The sequence below is a fragment of the Fukomys damarensis genome, unplaced genomic scaffold (genome assembly GCF_012274545.1).
Source record: "Fukomys damarensis isolate Sample0158 unplaced genomic scaffold, DMR_v1.0_HiC HiC_scaffold_4, whole genome shotgun sequence".
Lineage (NCBI taxonomy): Eukaryota > Metazoa > Chordata > Mammalia > Rodentia > Bathyergidae > Fukomys > Fukomys damarensis.
In genome coordinates, this window is record NW_022900916.1 from 30,302,352 (window position 1) to 30,324,325 (window position 21,974).

The 21,974-nt window shown below is 41.1% G+C and overlaps 1 protein-coding gene across 2 annotated transcripts in view; it reads right to left on the reverse strand.

Annotated features, from left to right (window-relative positions):
• The window catches only part of Cpvl (carboxypeptidase vitellogenic like), a 102,419-nt gene that overhangs the window by 71,532 nt on the left and 8,913 nt on the right, over positions 1-21,974 (reverse strand). For both annotated transcript variants that reach the window (XM_010628288.3, XM_010628290.3), the window contains exons 3-6: positions 20,741-20,859; positions 3,326-3,440; positions 2,302-2,360; positions 597-676 (exon numbers count right to left, since the gene is read on the reverse strand). In XM_010628288.3, coding sequence (XP_010626590.1) covers positions 597-676; positions 2,302-2,360; positions 3,326-3,440; positions 20,741-20,859 — 373 coding nt within the window. The remainder of the gene's footprint in view (positions 1-596; positions 677-2,301; positions 2,361-3,325; positions 3,441-20,740; positions 20,860-21,974) is intronic.

Below are 21,974 nucleotides of genomic sequence, written 5' to 3' on the forward strand. Positions count from 1 at the left end.
ATAGTTTAATCAGGCTTATAACCTTACATTTTTTGTTTTTAAAAAAAAAACAAAATGAAAATTTTGTAACAAAAAAAGGGAAAGGAAGAGACTAGCTAGCACAGCCAAGTTTTCAGCCTGGAGAAGTAAATAAGAGAAGCAAGAGAGTAAAAACTTTCATCCACAAAAGGGGAAATCCTGGGAATGAAGACAAACAAATATCTAGAAAAATATCTTCTGACACATGAAAAGTTAGACAAAATTTTGGAAAACAAGTTTCTAACACATCTGGCTGAAAGGTTTAAAAAATAATCTTTGATTTGCTCCATTTTATTTTAAAATTTATCTTCACAAAATTACAGTATACCTTAAGGTATTACCTCTTGCTACTTTCTCTGCTGGCTACTTTCATGATTATCAATGATAAAGTAACAAAGTGAAAAGTATACTCTGTGTTTGGTACGTGTACATGTGTTTGTGTGTATACGTATATGTGGGTTTTTCAGAAATTAGACAACAAGGGCCAAAGAATACTAATTTTAGCACTGGAAGAATTTTCTTATCGAGATAGAAAAATATTTGCTTTTAGAGACCAGGAGAAAGCCAGGACAATTTACCTGTACAGATCTCTTGCCACATCATCCTCGTTGACCGCATATCCCTTGGTGTCATCAGTAAAACTGAAGCCTGTGCCCACCTGAAGGGGAAATAAAGAAGCAGATATAAACACAGAGACATGTGTGCTTTGGGGCCTCCAAGTAACATCCACGCTGAAAGGTGATCTTATTCCAAAAGGCCAAGCCTCTGACTTCAGATTACTTGACTGATTGCTATTACAGTACTAGGAATTGAACCCAGTGCTTTCATACTGAGCCGCATCTCCAGATTGCTTTTATATTTTGAGAAAGGGTCTTGCAAAGTCAGTAAACTGCCCATGTTGGCTTGAATTTGTGATCCTCCTGTCATATAACTGAGCTATAAATCAAAGAAGCTAAAAGGGATTTTGTGTTAAAAACTTGCATAAGGAACACACTCCCCCACCAAATATGAATACTTTCCCCCAAATACCCAGAGAATATAACATTTAATTCACATTTTACTTAAATATACAATTATAGATTAGGAAAAAGGATGGCTGACAAAGCAAGAAGAGATTACTCTTTTTTCCCTATTTACTTGTTTTCTCTTTAAACGGTCTATGAAGTGAGAGAAGTTAGAGGTTTAATTAAGGTTAAAGATACTCCACATGTGCAGCTGACTGCACCAACTCTCCTATTTGTACCATACTTTAAGGAGTATTGGAAAAATCTCCCAAGGAGAACATCATCTTTTTGTTCTAAAATGAGACTCTGCTTGCCTTGATAAGAAAGGAGACCAATTTTGACTTCTTATATCTACAGCCCTGTATGATAGATTAGGAATTCCCATTTTAAACAATAACCTGTGATAATGGGAACCCTAAACATCAGTGAATAGATTCTAATTCCTTACCCTGGCTGGTATGATTCAATGAACAGGGAATTTCAGAGGGTAAAAAATGAAAACAAAAGAAAGGAGAAAGAAAACTTCAAACTCATATATGATGAAACATGCTAGCATAAAAAGTAACTCCCAATATGGTTTTGTTTATTTTCTTTACTTTTCTTTTTTCTGAGACAGAGTCTTGCTAAGGTGCTAAAATGTCTAGTAAGCTGGGTTCAAACTTGTAATTCTACTGCTCAGCCTCCCAGAGTGCTAGACTTACAGTCCTACTCATCATACTTACCTCTAAATTCTGTTTTAAGAAGAAAATCTTTACTTTTTAAAAAAAATGCTATGAATTGTTCAACAGTGGGAATATATTCTGTGCAATGTGTGCTTATGTGAACTTGTGGGGCACTCATAGAGTTCAGACCTAGAAAGAATGGTCTCCTACATTTTTAGGTTATATGGTATTTATACCCCCTATATGATATACACACACACACACACACACACACACACACACACACGCACGCACACACACACACATACAACTCCTTCCTCCAAGGCTACAAACCTATACAGCATGTTACTGGACTGAATTCCATAAGCCATTATAATGCAATAAGTATTTGTGTAAGTAAACATTGCAAAGTTATAGTATAAATCACAGACAAGAAGAATTTTTCAGCTCCATTACAATCTTATAGGACCACCATAGTACATGTGGTCTGCTACTGACTGAAATGCTATTATGCAGCACATAACTAAAATTAATGAAAAGAAAAAAGACAGAAAAAGCCAGCACTGAGACACTTCACATGGACAGAGACACATTTCAAAGGGCCACATCCCACTCACCGGATTATCGATGTAAAGCATGGACAGTGTGGTAGACCAAGGGAAATCTCTGGCACGAACTATTAAAAGAAGGGGGTTGAGACTGAGTTATTACCAAAACAAGCTCACTCTGATCAGGAGACCAGCACAATCACCTGCCCTCGTTAATGTTGGTTGGGTACCCCTTACGACAGTGTGTCACGCTGTTGCAGTGGGGACCAGGCTCCAGTACCCTGACCTTCTCCTCTCCGTTCTTCTCCTTTGCTACTCCCTAACCCATAAGGGCTTCTACATTTCAAATTAAGCTTGGAAACAAAAGCCAATGCAACTAGTTCATGAAGAAACATGGACAAACCATCTATGCTATATGTCCATCTGCCCAGTCCTACTATCATCCTGAACATCCAAATCCTGTTAAATTCCATTCTGCCCACCCAGAGCTGAAGGGAGCAACATTTTAAGAAAACATGTACACAAGCTTTTGTAATGCATCACAAACAAGTACACACCCCGAATTCTGACCCAGGGAAAGCAAACAATTTCCTACAAATTAGACAATAAAATGGAGTCTAACTTGGGTTCCAGCCAGATGTGGCATTCTCTCTATTACTTCCAAATCCCAGCCCCCACCCATCTCACTTCCAAAATATCAGATGATTCAAGCTGCTGAACCATAAAGGGTTCTGTTGGTGTGAATAATTAGGGATACAATTTCCCCATTAGGCCTATGCAAGAGGGCTCTCCCAAATAGTAATAAATACCAACTGTTTTTGTAAGCCGAGAATGCCTGAGTCAGCAGCAGACTTTAAGAAAATGGCTTAGAACCTTTCACCCACATTTCAAGGGAGAAAGTAGGCCAGTCAGGACACTCACCGGGTGGGGCTCCTCTTTCTTGGACAGGCACTGGCAGAAAGTTGTGTTATTACAATCTGGAACTGTTAAATCATTCCCAGAGAGTTGGTGTTTACTCTAAATTAGTTTTGGAGCAGATATAATGTGCACATGAAGGATTCTGCATAGGAAATACAGTCCAAGCAACACTTACCAGTCATGTTACATGTGACGACATAAGGCCCGTGTTCTACAAAGAGTCCAAACATGGATGAGCCTCCTGGTCCACCCTGAAGCCAGAGGACAACTGGAGCATCCTCCGGCTGTATCTAGAGAAACAGAAAATCCAGTAACCACAGAGAAAACTCCTTAAGCCACAGAACACTTACCAAGCCACAGAACACATCCAAGTACACTTCCCCAAAGCCTCTCTGCTTTCCACACTTTGGTTATATCCCACAAAGTCCTCCTAGACCCCAGGGAGTGCTCTCCACTACAAACACAGTACTGGTCATCTCTTGTTGGGAATTCGTACTTGCTTTGCATGCTGCTGTGCTCTTGTCATTCAGGTCAGTCTTTTCTTGGCAGTAGACAGAAAACCTCTTGAATGCAGAAGCTTTGCTTGTGTGTGCTGCTAGACACCTACTACATTGCCTAGGGATGAGAGGTTCCTCCATGTCACCTCTAGATTTCAAACTAAGTTATAACAAAGAATTGATTCTCCTCAATGACAGTTTTCGCCACCCTTTCACTGAGAACTCAAATGGGCTTTCTGATTTTATTCTCCAAAAAGGTGTTTACAGGGAACAGAGCAACTTCCCTCAACACTGGGGAGACTGAAGTGAAGACAGGACACCAGGGTGTCTCACCTGATGCAAATAAGAGTAACAAAATCCTAAATAAGCTAGGGATTTATTAGGGGATGAGAGAGACATAAATTAGGAAAGGCCACTGGCAGAATTTGAATGCACAAATTAGCTCTTGGCAACGGTGTCAATACCTTCACTTCCAATGACAGAGGGTTTGTTCATTCTTCCAGTCAGCACACATTTATTGAACACTGCTAGAGGCTAGGTACCCTGCTAGGAGTGAGGTACCTAGTTGAGCAGTGAATGAAAAAGAAAGCCCCTCATTCTTTCTTTCATAGCTTACAGTTTCAGTGGGGGGGGATGCAGACAGTAAGTAATAAAAAAAATAAGATTAAGGAGAATAAGATTAAGAAAAGGAAACAAGGGTGATGTGCAGAGGGCCACTGAAGGCTGGAAAGGAGCAGAGCTCACTTTAGACATGGGGTATAGCAGAGATCTCAATGGGGTCTTGAGGGCTGAACTGAGATCTGAAGGTAGAGAAGGATCCAGCCCCATGTGGAGAGCCAGGGGGAAAATCTGTTGATGGAGGAAATGGCAAAAAAAAACCCAAAAAAAAACAAAAACAAAAACAAAAAAAAACCCAAAACCAAAAACCTCCAATAGGAAGGAAGTGGGTGGGGAGAGCAGTGGGGCTTGGCCAAGTGTGAGTCCTCTAGAGTCACTGAAAGACACTCTTGGTCTCTACAGGACTCAGAGCAGGATCTAATGGTGACCTTCACTGATGTCCTTGCTCTCTGGATGTTCAGTCCTTCAGGAGCAGTAAACAACTCCTTATTACTGTAGCCAGAATGAAATGATCTTCTCCCATCCTACTTGGCCCAAGTGTACAGACACATGACACTTGGACTGAAGTCCAAGTGGATGGGCTCCATCTCCCTGGCCTAAGTGAAGAGGTTGTGGTGATGGGCAAGGCTAACGCAGCAGGAAGTGATTGGGAGGTCATTGCCAAGAATCTGAGGAAAGACCCGACGGATGACAGAAAGCACAGAGGGACTTCTCCAGCACCAAAAATCTGGCATAGGCTCCCTTAGAAGTTCTGAAAGGGTTCCTTTGCTGAGAGTGCTGGTGAGGATGGCCATGACCTGGAGAACAGCTTTCACCTGAGAGTTCACCTCTTGGTCCACTCTAAGCATGAAGAAATTAAGTGACATAATCAAAGCCTTTGAACAATGCCTAATGCATGATAAAAGCACAGTAAATGTCTTAGTTACTTTTCTCTTTGCTGAGACAAAATACTCAACACTGCATGTTAGAGGAGTTCATAGAGGTTTCAGTCCATAGTCAGCAGGCTCCCAGGAAAGGTGGCATGGCAGAGGGACATCAAGGAGGAAAGACAGTCCATGGCAAAGCAGGGCAGCCAAGAAGGCAGGAAACAATGACAGCAGCAGCAAGCCTGCCTGCCTTTGTATTTCATCCCGGCTATCCACCCCTTGAACAGTGCCACCTACACCCTTAATCCCAGCATCACACTTCCTTGATCCAGCCACCTCCACCCTATCTATGATTACAGGAGGCTTTGGGGGGACATGCAGTACAAGCCATAATAGTAAATATAAATGATTATTATAATTAAGGAAAGAGGAAGAAAGGGTAGAGGGTCATAATTAGATAGAGACCTCTGATCAGCAGGGCAGTAGCAACAAGAGCACAGTACATTAACCAAGTATGTGAGCTTCTGCTCCAAAATACTGGAACTCAAATCTAGATTTTAAAACCTACAAGCTCTCAGTGACTTGCAACAAGATGCCTAAGCTCTCTGGACCCAAGTTTTGCTATCTGTGAAGTGGAGATTAATAGCAGCACTTACATATATCATATAGTTGTTGGGAGGATTAAATAAATTACTTTTTGTAAGCCTAGAGAGTAGTATATAGAACCACATAATGATATTTTGGTCAACAATGGACCACACATATACCTGCAGTATCATGAGATTACACCACCTTGTGACATTTGTAGTCATCTCCGTTTATGCAAATATACTCTATGATGTTCACACGATGAAACTGGCTAATGGTGAATTTCCCAGAACACATCTTATCATTAAGTGGCACCTGACTGTACATTCTTCAAATATTAGAAATCCTTTTAGATAACTATCAGGAAGTTATGGATAAATGGGAGAAGAAAACTGGGTTGTTTGGTAACTTTTTCTTGCTATTTGACCCACAGCTTCCTTGGTTGGTTTTCACAAGTTAGTCTCCCTGCTTCATACGTTCAAATGGTCACACTGAGAGAACCAAGGTCTTGTTTGCTAAGTGTCAGTAGGAAACATTAAAATGCAAGAAAGCTTTTAAATGCTTTGAGGAAAACAGTGAGCCCTGGATTTGGGAGCCAGGCAGGTGATGGCTCTCTCTGGCCATGCAGTAGCTAAGACATCCTGGCTCTCTGCTTCTTTGATTTCAGTTTCCTCATCTGCCAAATGGTCATAACACCTATCTCACAGGCTTGCATGGATGCTTTGATTAAGAAAATGCATGTGAAATGTGCTACAGAAATAACCAGCTCTGCCTTAATCTGCCTGGGCCTATGGTGTGTGGTTTGTTTGAATATATGGCATTTATCTCCTTTCAAATCCTCTCTCCTGCTGTTTAATACCACTCACTGGACCACTTTCTATAACAAGTTAAGAGACAGAAAAATTATAAGATCTGAAAGGAAGTCACTCCCACTTTTCTGGGCTCCCGGAGAATGTGATACCTTGGCTCACTGATTCCCAAGAACATTTAGCCCCCCTCACTCCCCACGAATGTCCATGTAAATTCTCTGAGGCCACAGAGCACTCCCAGGGAGCCAGGGTCACTCAAGTTTGGCTCATGTAAAAATAACTTGGAGAGGTTTTTAAGAAATCCTCCTGCCTAGGCTCAATCTCCAGAGATTGTAATTCCCTTGGCCTGGAGGAGTCAGGAACCCCCTAGTCTTTGTCAAAAGCTGCCAGGTAGTTCTCACCTGCAAGCAAGGGTGTCAGTCTGTGAGGTGGAAGGAGTTTGCCTTAACAGATGCCTCAGGCTTCTGGTCTGCGCTCATCCTTCCCTGCCCTCCATCCTCCCCTCCCCTCGCTATGCACGTCCATGTCTCTTCTTGTGACCTGGCACAATGAAAGTGACTCTCAGGAAAAAAGCCTGACCATGAGAGGCCACACCACAAAGTCAAGTCAAATACCGTGGTGCCAAATTTCTTTCTTATGCAACCATGAAGCACAGGACACTGCATTCTTGGAATGCTTAACTAATAAGAGCTACACACACACACACACACACACACACACACACACATACACACAGACACACAGATACATACACACATACACCCACCTCCAACCTCAGCTGACCTGGGTTCTCATACTTTGCTGAAGGAGGTGAATGAGACTCAACAACCTCTGAAGCATTCTGTTTTTAAAGGAAAACCAATGCATTCATCTTTCTACATGGATGAGCCAACCAGTCCACAAACTAGTATTATCCTTATCTAGAATGAAATGTAAAAGTCTGCTGCCAGAAAATAAAGTCCTGTGTGACTAATGCTAAATACCCAAGAGTTAATTCTACCATAGCAGTCAGGCATATAATATGACATCGTAATGTCAAGATTCATAATATTAACTACACAGTATTAACTTGTATGTCCACAATAGCAACATGAAATTACTATGGATAATCCTTACAACATTACATTCAGATCTGAATTGTGGAGATGCAAACCTTCTCCCATGTCCTACCTCCCCACTTAGGAAAAGAGAAAAGTAAATGAAAACATCAAGAACAAAGCCACATTGCAAAATTTATGGTAAAATGAAGTAAGAAATAAATGCTTTAATTTATTTACAGTGTCACCAAATTCAGAATTTAAAAAATATTAATCACATTAAAACTATGATTCAAGAGAATTAGTGCATTTATATTTTCAAGCTTTAAAAATAATTCAAGACTTTTTATATGATGAAAAGAGTATATACTCTTTTGTGTGTGTGTGTGTGTGTGTGTGAGTGCGTGTGTTTGTGTGTATTTTTTGAGACAGAGTCTCATATGTAGCTCAGGGTGGCCTTGAACTGACTATGTAGTCCAGGCTGGCCTGAACTCACAGTGATCCTCCTCCTTCACCCTCCTGAGTGCTGGTATTACAGGAATCCACCACCACAACCGGCATTAACGTATTTATTCGCTAATGTCTTTTTTTTTCAATGCTGGTATTAAAAATCTCCCTTTCTAGAATAATCATGGAGCTATTTACCATATCAGATTTTGTGTCTGCTACATAAATATATATACACTGCCACACACATGCATTCATATATCTTATGCCTGTTAAATATGCTATTTTTTTTTCAAAAACAGGATCAGGCTACATCTAATCAGTCTTCTGCATTTTCTGTGTTTACTCAACAGCCTGCTGTGGACATCTCTTCCCAGCAGTACACACCATCCTTCAGTTGAACAGCGTGACACTGAATTTACCACAGTGCACTCATTCATCTAATGTAACACCAACTCCTCATGGGGCGTTGTCTAGAGCTGTGCATGCAGACTAACTCCTACTCACAGTCAGGCAGAATATTTAACAGTTAAGAACATGGATTTTGAATTCAGACTGCCAGAATTGAAATTCCAACTATTCTATTTTACAGCTGTGTGTCCTTGAGAAGTTCTGTAACTTCTCTGTGTCTCAGTGACCTTGGCTTGAAAATACAGATAATAATTTCTAACATACAGCTGTTGTGCAGATTTATACAGCTGCATACACACATAACACTCAAAACAGTGCCTCATGCTTTTTTTTTTTTTTAATGTTAGCACTGATTGTTTTTTCCAATGGGGTGGGAAGACAGATAATAACCAAATGTATAGATGGATGGGTGACACGAAAGAGTAAGAGAGGGACAGTAGTTGAATGCTCCAAGAGAGCCTCTGATGAGGGAATATTTGAGCTAAGATGAGTAATCTAATGGTAAACAGTTATACAAAAAGAAAATCAAATCTCTATTAACAACTTATAGATCTAAATACTGTAGCAAGAAGTAATAATAAAGAAGGAAAGTATAAATATTGCAGAAGGGGCAAAAAAATAACCTAAATCTTTAGGTGAGAAGTACGTCTAGTAATAGAAGAGGTGGGCATACAGGTCTAACAAACCCCAACCCTTCCTTGGTGAACGAGAAACAACGGTGTCTACCTCAGAAGCCCTTTAAATTATTCTGGTGACCCCTGGTGGCCATGCATGAAAGTGGCTACCCCCTTTTCTGGGGTTGTTCCAGATGAAAGCAGAGGAGGCAGGCAACCTAGTCTGTGTCAGATTTTCTACAGAAGGAAATGTCACTACTTCTCACACTACCACATTTCGTTGCTTATTCACAATGATGGTGAAAAAAATCTATTTTATGTCTGCACAGGCTGTCATTTGAAGCAAGCAAAACTCACAGAAACTAAACTACTACTGATCAGCCCCTCTTCTTTCCAGATGGATATGCCTTGCCTCGGTAGCATCACCATGATGTGCTCTAAGTCTTCGTTTTCACCTCATCTCCCATCAGACAGACCCCAGGCTTTCCTTTGCACTAGAGAGACAGAGAATAGAGATAGCCTCACACAGACCATTTGTATGACACTGAAAGGGTGAGATAATACACTGGGTTGGGGGCCTAAAGACTTGCTAATTATAGTACTTTATAGTACTTTCCAGGAATATGGTTGTGTTTTAACACAGAGGACTTTATTAGGATGGCTCTGGGGAATTTTAAACTTCTCACCAAGCTAGAGTAACACTCTAGACCAAGAAGTCATTCAAAGCAGATGGGCACCTTCTGGCCTCTACGGCTGGGTACGCAACCGTAGCCACCCCTCTTGTTCTACCCCAGGAAAGATACTACACTTGGGGAGAGGAAGCAACAACAAAACCACTACTAGATCCAAATCCAAGGTACTGCTTAAGATCGGAAGTGCAATTAGTAAATTAATTAAGGCCTTCTTCACACTTCTATGTACAGAGGCTGATCATTTGCTTGGTTTAAGTATCATGTTCTATCTTAATTGAAGTCATTAGTACCCCCAAGTAAATGTCTTTAAATTCCCCCAAGTACATTTGAATGGACTCCCACTTTACCACACGGATTCCTGTTTCACTGATACTTCAACTGCCACACTAATGGCGTTAATCAAGGCAGAGTGTTTTATTTAAAGCAATTAGTTTTGTGAGTAGAATTGTTAAATAGGTATGTAAAACCATTTTAATTCTACACACATACTTCCAACACATATGAACAACTTGCTTAAGATATCTGTGATTTTTCATAGCATTTTACTTGTAGTGCTTGTTGCTGAAACTCACTCAGTCTGCCTTTACTGCAATCACTGCCACTATATCTTCATATAGAAAATTAACTTTTTCAAAAGTTTTTTTTTTTTTTCTGCATGAGGCCTCTTTTTTATACCATTCTCAAGGTTCCCTCAGATTCCCATCATGCTTTGACTTAGCAATCTGAACCAGCTCAGGCCCACTACCATCCTCTCTGTATCCTCCTTCCTAACCTGGCATAGAGAAGTAGCCATGGCTTCTGTCTGTGCTCCCTGCCAAAAATCTGCAGGAAGAACAGGAACGGAGGGGTGGAGAAGAGATTTTGTTCTCTCTTCAAGATGCATCAGAAGAAAATGACTGAAAAGGTTAGTTATTGTCTTCTTCACGTTAAATTTTTATTACCCAAAGGGGATCAGGTACACGAAATTTTTGCAGAGTTCAAATATTCTTGTATATGTACTGCTCTATAGCTTATCATTTTAGCTACTTCATTCTTTTTTAAATTAAGTTTATTGGTACATTTAAAATATACAATATAATGACATTCATCATTGGAAATTTTCACCTTTACGTAATCCATCTTGGTTCTTATTTTTTTCCCATTCTCCTGCCCTCCCTTCATCCCCTCCACCCCTCCCTATCTACAAAGACTTTGTTTCCATTTTTTTTCTTTTTCTCATATGGGAGGGGTAGGGGAAAAGAAAGAAGGGAATGGAATTAATAGCTACTTCATTCTCTTTGCTTTATCTCTTCTATCTTCTTTTCTTCCAGATCCCTGATAGCATAAATACAAAAGAGAAGATAAAGAAGACAACTGTAATGATCTCCAGATCTTTCTTGCATTGCCAATGGGTTTGTAGCCACATGTGGCAGATGTATTTTAAGAAATCTGACTGGCCCACCTTTCCTTTTCTAAGAACCGACTTTCCGTTCACATAGAGAAGGCTGATTCACTGTGTTTATATCATATGACTCAGCACTCTCAGCCTTATCTGATTGGCTCAAGGAAAAACACCTGATCCAAACTGGGCCAATCATACTGTAGCACAAGGAGAAGCTATTATTCTCTAATTTCACAGTCTAAGGACAAGGAAACCTGGAGACTGCAGTTTGACCAAATCAGCCCAGTGCCAGGAGAGGAAAAGCAAGCTGACCTGCCAAGAGGGAAGAATGAAGCACAGTGAGTGTGACTGTGGCCTTGGACAGAACAGAGCTGAGAAAAACTGGCTGCTGTAGCTCCAAGGCCTTTCCTGGCTTCTCATGCCAGTCCACTTCTTGCTTGGGTGTCTCTGAGCAGGAGACAAAGAATGGGTGGTTCTGTCACTTAGGATCCAATCAGAAGACTGAAGCCCCTCAGAAATTTTCACTCTGTAATTAATCAGTTAATTTTTTCAGCTGAAATCATTTGGTCTTTATCTGTGTTGCGAGTTGCAGTGTTTAGTCTAAAAATGCTGAGCAACACAAGCACGGCACCTGCAAAGTTGGAGCGGAGGACAGCACGTATGCTGAAAAGACTAGCATTGAGAAGAAGCTAATTTCATTATACAGAGACTTGAAGAAAGATGCTTTGAGGGCATCTCCTAAATCAGCATGACTATCCATTGCAGGCTCAAGGATGCAAAACTGTAAATGTATCATGTGAGATGACGTAAGTCACTGGGATGCATCCTCTCTACTATCCTCCTTTCTAACCCTTCACAGCCAAGTAGCTATGGCTTCTGTCTGTGCTCATTCAGGGCCACCCTGCTTATTCAGCACTGCCTAGGAAAGTGTATCCCTATGTTCCGCCATCTAGGTTCTCAGAGGCTGCTGCAGCTGTGGTTCAAAGGGGTCTTACTGCTGCTTAAGCTGGCTGTGGACCTTGGTGTCATTCACTGAATGTTGGTGCTTCAGGCATGCAAAATGCAAGAGCAATAGGGTTATGAAAGCTGCTGCCAGATAGCATAAGAAGGCCTCGAAAATGTATGACAAGAGGGCCTCAGTCCCTGCAAGGAGTCCATCACAGGACATTATAAGAATTTGTGAGAGTAAAGCTGAAATTAAGTGGAAACCCCAGGACGTTTGAGATACAAATACAGAGAGCATCTGCTAAGGAAAATCAGTACGTGGAGACAGTACAAGAGGAAGGCCATGTGGGCTGCAACAAGGAAGACCATAGAGGCTGCCCAAGTTTTTTGGAGCTCATATCTCACAACCTGGATGCTGGACAAGCAGCTATAGAATTTCATGTTTGCTCTGCCGGATTTAAGTATTGTTTTGGTCTTATTTCTGTCTATTCACTTACTCCTCCTTTTTTGGAATGGGTATGTTTACCCTGTGCCTTTGAATATCGCAAATATTTGATTTTCTTTTTTACCTTTTACAGGGGCTCACAGATAAGAGCTTGCCTTGAATTCATGAAGGGACTTTGGACTTGGATTTTTCAGCAATGCTAGAACTGTGAAGATTTTGATGACTCTTAGTGATAGACAAGTGTATCTTGCATAATGACATGAACATGATCCTTCTGGGATGAGGGGCAGAATGTTAGAATTTAGATCCAGAATGTCCCCCAAAAGTCTCACTTTCAGAGGTGGGACCTGGTCAGGAGTGGATCGCTAGGGACAAGACGGAAGGGTGTAGTATGCTTGCTCCTGGTTCCTCCCTTCTCTCTGTCATGCTGCTTCTAGACCACGTGAACAGTCCCCTCCCTCCCTGTGCCATTCTCCCATGTAATTTGTGCCTTGAAGCCAGCCAACTATGGACTGAATCCACTGAAAATAAACCTCCTTTAAATTGTTGGTATTTTGTCCCAGCTATAAAAATGTGACTAATTAATACAAGAAAATGAAAAAATGGAAACAAAGTCTTTGTAAATAGGGAGGGATGGAGGGGTTGAAGGGAGGGCAGAGGAATGGGGAAAAAATAACCAAGATAGATTATGTAAAGGTGCAAATGTCCAGTGATGAATGTCATTATACTGTATACCTAAAACATAACAATAAAATTAAATTTTTTAAAAAAGTGACTAATACACATGGTGTTCACGTTTGGGAAGTGCACAGCCAAGTGGTCACTTGGACAGACCCAGGGCTGTAACCTCTGCTGAGGATCTTAGTGGCCTGGGTGAATGGCTAGGGCTGAGTGTCTCTGGATATTCTCACAAAGGCACTTATGGCAGACTGGGCAGAAAGGCCAAGAAAAAGCAAAACAGGATAGAGAACAGGAAGAGAAGCCAACTTCCTCCTGCAGTGTCCCTCCAGCTCCCTCTACTGACAAAGTTTAATATCATACTCACTGAACAGGAAAAAAAAAAAAAAAAAAAAAGGCTTAAAACTCTATTCTTGAGGAGAAAGTAAGAGAATTGAAGTCAGGTAAGAAAATACCACTATTATTACCACCACCACCGCCAACAAAAGCAACACACATGTGCACAGTAATCACCAATTCCCCCAGGTTCCCATCCCATAAGGTTAGGAAGTAGATGCCACCTGTCACAAGACATCATAGCCACAGCCCAAAAGAACAAGACAAGGGGAATATTTGCTATCCAATGCTGTGTAACATCTTTCCCAAACTTAATGGATTAAGAAAATGATGCGGGTCAAGAATTAGGGGGAGGCCTGACTGTGCAGTCCTGGCTTAGGTTCTCTTGTGAGATTGCAGTCAATTTATCATCTGGGCTGCAGTTATTTGAAGGCTTGACTGGGGCCAGATCAGCCTCTTCCACATTTGGTGGTGGCTTGAAGGCAGAAGCCTCATTTCTTCTCCCGGTGGACCCCTCTACATGCCTGCTTTAAGGAGTTCCCAACACAGCATCTGTCCCTCTTTCAAATTAGGGATGCAAGGCATGAAGGTACACACCACACTGCCTTTTATAATCCAGCCTGAAGTCACACGCCACCATTTCTGCCATTGTGCAGTGGTCATAAAGGGATAGCCTTGGTTCCAAATGGGCAGGAACTACACAAAAGGACAAAGATCATGAGGGTCTATCCCAGAGGCTATCAGAGAGGCTGCAAACTCAAGAGCTCATTCTCTCAGCTCATACTCTGGTGTGCAGCTCCTGGGTATCTTTACAGCTTAGGCAGCACATTTAAACATGTCTTTTAGGTAAGCTGGCTTAAACTATAGAAATAAGAAGGCAAGAATGGAATGCAAGGTTAGACATTTCCTAGGTTTCACATCTTTATTTCTATACAAGAAAACTGAAGCTCAGGAAGTACAAATGCCCTGTCTTGAGTTACGCTGCCAGGATCTGCAGCCTGGAATTAGAATTCCTGTCCTGAACTCCTGTTCTTTTTTCTGATTCAAGCCAATGACTAGTTGCCTTGGGGTCACTGCAGAGCATGCTAGAATCACTGATCCCCGGGCCCTCTCCAGGTCAGCAGGACCAGATCCCCTACGGACTAGGGGGTCACTGAACAGGGGGATCCATCATAGTTTTTAAGCTCCTAGGTAGTTCTGGTGAGCATCAGCAAAGTGGGGTACCCTGACCTCTACCACACAGACTCTTCCTGAAGAAGTTCAGATGTCCAGACAAGTGAGTGTGCCTGGCACCACATGGAGGCCCTGAGAGGCCTGGTTCCACTCCTTCACTCCCAGTAAAAGCTGTCTTGCTTGCTTTCACTTAATAGTTTGGAATATACTCTTGTACCACCTTAGTGAACATCTTCTATTTTGGACTAGGTTCATTGGGGCAGTTCCCTTCTCCTTCACTGGATGATTGATTTAAAGGTACCCTGATAGCCTAATCCTGTGCTGCCTTGATTTTGCTGGTATTTGACTATGCATGGTCACCCTGCAGAATCCTGAGTACCTCCTTCAATGCTGCCCCAGATGCCAGCCATGACTTACCCTGTCCCAGCCTCATGTGGTCACTTAACAGAGACTAGAATTCCAGGAATCCCAGCCATTCCCTTGCTCAGAGGAACAAGACGGGAACTTCAGCTAGAGCCTCCTAGTCTAACTCTGAATTCCCCAGGATTGGCTCCGTGATATCTGAGGAAATTAATCTGTAAGTTTGAGTCCAGAGTACCTTAGATGGAATCAAACACTGGACATCTCCAATAAGATGGATGATAATTGTATGTACTAAGAATCTAAATGTCCATTATCTTCTTAAATATGGCAAATCCCAATGTTAATCAGTAATTTCCTTAACTAGTACCCATTAGTACACATTCTTGGCTGGTGATTAGATCCTTTTGATTTGGAATTATCTTCTATTTTTGGTCTTCTTTCACCTCCCAAATTGTGACTGGCTTAGTTCTTCACAGGATAGTATTTGTGTTAATAACACAAAAGTAATCATAATTATAATGAAATAACAGTAACTACGGTATATTTACTATGTATCAGGCATTACTCAAAAAAACCACATTATTGCTGCTGTTCGAAACCACTGCCAGTAGCTATTTTGATCCCTAATTTAAATCAAGGAAATTGAAGCTCAGAGATATTAGAGAATGTGCTGAGGTCACATGTGGTTCAAGAGGTGGAGCCACTTTTACCAAAGCCTGACTAGCTTAAGAAGCAATACTTTTACACTTTTGTTCACCACACACTACTGCCTTCCATGACTAGCTTTTACTTTTCTCAGTATCTAACACATGATGGTCAAAAGCAAAGATTTATGGGTTAGAGACCTAGTTTTGCCAATTTCTATTTGGGTAACTTGGGGTATTATTTACTTTCTGCCATCCTCTTCATTATAAAATGAGGAGAATAATTCCATCCTCCTGGGACTTTTATAAGGCTAAGCAAGAAAAAGCCAGGGCTTAGCATGTAGTCAATGTTCACTTAACAACAGCCACTCTAGTTGTTGTGTTTTTATTGGCTTCATTATATTTTTTATGCCAGTCAGAAAGCTTACTCACTTCTCCTGCTCTATTCCCACCACCACCAATTTGGAGTTCTGGAGTTTATTATGCACAGACTTGTATACAATAGCAAAGGGGAGTTTCAGAAATAACAGGAAGACAAAAACTAATTTGAGACACAGCATTCCAAAAAATTACTCAGAGGATATTACAAGTATGGCATCCTTCCTGGATCTCTATTTTTCTCTACCTTTGGTTTTTTAAAGGTTCATTTTTCTCCTGATGGCAACGTCAGCTGCTTCCCTGTGATGGACAAAAAACTCCTATTTCTGCCAAGAGAAAGGGCCTCCCCCGTTTTAGAAACAAGTGCCTTTTCTTCTTGCAGGCTTTTATCTACTTCACCCCACAATGGTCTTGCTCTACAATTTACAGCTGGAAGCTTTGGATATGTGGCTCTGCATGTGGGCTTCTCGATGAGGAAGTCCGGGAACTATCAATCCCAGCTGCCAGGTGGTGACACCTGTCTGTGGCACTGTCTTTCTATCTCTGTCCCTCTCTCCCTGAAGCTGCATCCACCACTTCCAATGGAACATCACATACTTAAAGACCTTCCCTGTTCTGCAGGCCTCACGTTCATGTCTTTTTGAATCACGCAAGGATGTATTCATGTCAATAGAAGTGGATCCAAAAGAACACAGTCTGGTCAGGTTTTTATTAATTAAGGAGGAAAAATTAGAGAACACTAACTGACAAGGCATTGTTTAAAGCACGGAGGTTTCAGGCCTTATGCTGACAACAGCAGGACAGGCAGAACCTGAATCCCTTTCCCCTAACCATTTTATTGTCCCAGGACACCCTCTACATTCTAGACAAAATTGTTCACCTGCTCAGGGGAAGGGGAAGAAATAAAACTGGGCTTTTGTTTTGTTTCTGCTTGATCTCTTCCCTTACCATGAATTCTTGTTTTTACAAATCCGGATTATTTGGAAGTCAATGAGAAACTTAGTGGTATATAAATAGGTGACAAAGCAGAAGAGAAAGGAATCGGGTTTCTGCACCTGAGGTGGAGGTCAGGGAGCAGAAAGTGAGAGGAGGATGCATGAGGTAGAGGCTGAACTCAACAGGTTCAAGCAGGATTACAAAAGCTGATTTCCAAACGTTGAACTTGTCTCTCTAGATGCCCATTCTGACCCTCATGCTGCGTAGGTACAGGGAACAATGCACACCTTGCAGCTCAGCTGACTGCTTTAGGTGCTTCTCTCCAGTGAAAATGTGGGCCACTTTGGGGCCAGGGGCTACAGGCACAGGGCAGAGGCCCAAAGGCTGAAGCAGTGGTTTCAGGAAGTATGGTTCACCTGGTAATTTTGCAACTTATAGGCCTCTCCCAATTTTTAAGTCAGAATTGCTGAGGGAAATCAGAGGGAATCTTAAGCCCTACAAAATGTGAAAATCACTGAGGAACATGTTGAGAATCACCAATCTAAACAAAATCATCAAGTATGTCTTTTGTGCAGAATAATAGCTCCCCCTGAATGCCCTGATCTGCAGAATCTGTGACTCTGTTAGGTTCCAGGGGAAAGAAGAAATAAGATTGCCTGCCAATCAACTAGCTTTAAAATAAGATTACTCTGGATCACCTATGCATAATAATAAAGGCCTTTAAAAGCAGCAGAAGGAGGCAGAAAATGAATTAAAGAAAGCAAAGTGACAAAAGAATAGAAATTATTAGAGTGATGCAATGTGAGAAGGATTCAGCTATGTGAGGGATTCAGCCTGACACTGCAGGTTTCAAAAACAGAGAAAGGAATGAACCAAGGAAGGCAAGTAGCATCTAGAAACTGCAAGAGGCAACGAAAATGAATTCTCCCTTGGAGCATTCAAGGGGACCAAAGACCTCTCCACACCTTCACTTGAGCTCACTGAGACCTTAGTCAGATGTGGGACCCAAAAAACTGTGAAATGATAAAATCTATGTTGTTTTAAAATGTTCAGTTTGGGACAAATTGTTATAGTAGCAAAGACAACTAATATAAAAAAGTTAATAAATGACCATATTTAATGATATTGATAGATGTGATATAAAATAGAATAGTTTCTGGAATGCATAGAATTTAAGAGAACAAAAAACAGAAAACATAGGTTGATACCATTTTATTGCTGTTGTGAGCAGTGCTGCAATAAACATGGGTGTGCAGACATCTCTCTGACATACTAATTTTATTTGGGGGGATATATGCCCTGCACTTGGGATTGCTGGATCATATGGTAGTTCTGCTTTAAATTTTTTAGGACCTCTATACTGTTTTCCATAATGGCTGTATGAATTTACATTCCCACCAAAAGAAATAGACTCAGTCCAAGTACCTATCAACTAATGAATGGACAAAGAAAATGTGGTAAATACACACAGTAGAACACTATTCTGCCATAAATAGAGATGAAATCCTGTCACTTACGACAACGTAACTGGAAATGGAGGACATTATGTTAAGTGAAACATGCCAGCCACAAAAAGACAAATACTCCTGGAGCTCACTCAACTGAGGAGTATAAAAATGTCGATCTTACAGAAGTTGAGGGTGCAGTAGTTACAAGAAGAGGGTAGCATATAGGAAGGGTTGGGGAAAGGCTAGTCAGTGGGTAGTAAGTTACAATTAGGAGACGGTCTGGTGACTAGAGATTTTGGTAATGCCTTGTATATTTCCAAAAAGCTAGCAGAAAAGATTTTAAATGTTTTCACCAAAAAGAAATGATACATATTTGAGAAATTAAATATGCTCATCCTAATTTGAACATTACACAGTATATACATGTATCATTTGGTAGCCCCAAAATATGTGCAATATTTTATCCAATATTTACACTTATTAAAGCATCACATAATATCCCACAAAGATGTTCAATTTTTATATGCTGATCTTTAATAAATCCACATTTATATTTTCTAGATCATTAAGTAAGACAGTTCAGAGAGACTTGGGTAGCAGAGTTTAGGGAGTAAATAGAGACTAGTTAATGATGTGTGGAATAAAGAAATAAATATAGATGTTGAAGTCAAGATACAAAGATGGTTTTGAGAATAAAAACATGCTAGGACCTCACAGAAATCATCAAATTAGATTGTACTCAAGTATATATCTGATGTCTGAAACATATGTGACCAAATTTTTTTTAATCAAAAAAAAAAAAAAAGAAAGAAAAAGAAAAAATAAATCCCAGCTATTAGAAAGCAGTCCTATTTCTAGGCTAAGCTTAATTTACATCAAGTCTTAAGAAAGTTAAGCTGGTATCTTCTGCCTGCTTCTAAAGGTTCATTATCCACCTTCTGCATCTTTCTCTGTGCCCTGGTAGAAGAGCTCTGGGGACAGACAGCACCACTGTACTCCTTGTCACTCTGGTTTCCAGCTGGGCACCACAAGGAGAGGCACAGGAGACTGGAGAGCTCTCACACTTGGTGCTGATCTCGCACTGGTGCTGCCCTGAGGGATCTCCTTAAATTCTGAACTGAAAGCATTTGATTTTCCCCATTCAATAGTAACGCTGAGGAGGAAATGAAAAACTCCCTCTAGGGTCTAGAGGTGACAGTCTGACACCAAAAAAAAATACCTGGAATTCTTCTACATTACTCATATGCCCCACCTCCATTCTACCTCATCCCACCCCACAACAGACTGGTTTGAATGGTCTCATTATGTGGTTGAGAAAGCAGAAATGAAAAGTGAAGAAAATACAGCCCGACAGTATCATTAAAAACCATTTAATTTGAAAATTACCCTAGCTTAAACAATTTCCTCAGTTATTATATGTAATACTGCTATATGTAAATCTATGTAAATATGAATACCACCCTCCAAGGGATAGCCTTTCTTTGCCTCTAAAGCAAATCCATTTTAGAGAGTAAAAATAGAAAATTACTTTGCATTGTGTGTGGGATAAAATTTAAGCATCCCAACGCCTCTATCAATACTCCCAAAAGCACCCCAAAACTTAAAGTGTCTACTTCATGCACTTGGAAGTGAGCTATTTAAATAGTATTGGCAAAAGTACAGATATCCCAGATGTGTCTTGAGGGACCTAAGAAGGTGAGTGACCTGCACAGCCCACAGACAGGGCAGCCACAGGAGAGTGAGGTGGACTCAACTGACGTATGTGTTACCTGTTCATTTCAGCGACCCCTCATTCCTTTCCACCTCCTGGGGTAGGTGACCCACTGTCCATCCTAACCCTACTATTTTTAGAACAAAGCAACAAAATAAGAGGAAGAAGACTGTGGCAGGAAGAAAGTGGTAGTATTAATATTCCAAATAAGGTTGCAAGACATTTAAAAGTTGGATCCCCTCTAACCTCTACAAAAATGTTTTCTGCCCATAAACAGGAATGCCACTCAGCGTTGCTGTGTGTGTGCATGCGTGTGTGTGTGTGTGTGTGTGTGTGTGTTCCCATTCACAAAAGCAAGGTTTACCACCCAGTCTCCCCACTGGGCCCCTTCATGGCCTACCTGAGCTGGGAAGAACCAGAAGAAGAGGTTGCTGTTCCAAGTCTTGTTCACAGTGAAGTAGCCAGCGTAAGTGCGTGTGTGTGTGTGTGTGTGTGTGTGTGTGTGTGTGTGTTCCCATTCACAAAAGCAAGGTTTACCACCCAGTCTCCCCACTGGGCCCCTTCATGGCCTACCTGAGCTGGGAAGAACCAGAAGAAGAGGTTGCTGTTCCAAGTCTTGTTCACAGTGAAGTAGCCAGCGTAACTCTTCACATTCAATTCTGAAAAAGGTCTGACCAAACTCACTTCTTTCCCTGGTGGATAAAAAGGAAATGTATTCAAGGATCAGAGAAAAATGCCATGTGAGCAATCTCAGTCTTAGACTTGCCCCAGGAACCAGATCCAGGAAGAAGTGATTGAAGAGGCCCCAAGGGGCTTGGCATTACCACAGCAAATTTCAGCCTTCTCTGGCCAATCCAACGTCATCCGTATTAACAGTTTTGCCAGGAATGAGTGACATTTTTAAGCATTTTGGGGCTGGGTATGATCCAAAAATACTTTATGAACTGTGTAAGTTTTTTTTTTTAAAAATGAAAAGAAAATCACCTATTATACTTAGAGTAAAGCACAATGTTCACACTGGGCCACACAGAAAGGGGCAAGATAAAGCCACTTGACCCAAAAGAAATAAGGTGCAAGCAAATGATGCATCTCAGCGGTTCTCAGGTCTGGGGAGGACTGTAATCTCCACAGCCTTTTGCATAAGAGGGGGACTGAGGCCTAAGGGGATTTTGGCGGGAGGTGGTGGGGAAAAGGGAGAGGCAAGCAGTGAGCTGGGATGATCTCATGGCTCCTCTGGGGAAGCCATCCATGGAGCATTGCAGAACAAGGAGATCCTGGCTTTCTTATGGCAGCAAAGAGGCAGGGAGACGGAAAGAAGAGGGACCTCAGTCAGCCGATGACACCTAGGTGTAACTAATACTAACAAGAGTTAGCGCTTACAAGGCCACTGTAACTAGGGCTTTGCATTATGTGGGAGACATAATTATTATCTCCACTTTACAGATGAAAAATCTGAAACACAGAGAGGTTAAGCAACTTGCCCAAGGTCGTATAGGTAGTGAAGGAGAGCTGGGATTAAAACCTACCATGTTTCCCCCAAAATAAGATCTAACTGGAAAATATGTCCTAGTGTGATTTCTTAAGATGCTCCTTATATAAGCCCACCCCAAAAATAAGCCCCAGTTAAGATAATCAGCCAGATGGATGGATTTAGTACCATCCATTGCAATGTGATAGACAAACTGAGTTATACAATGATATATTAATATATAATTAAGTATAAGTAAGCAGTATTGATATTAATACTTAAAATAAATGATACTATAAATTATAATTAAGTATTTGTAAATACCCAAGTGGGTGATTT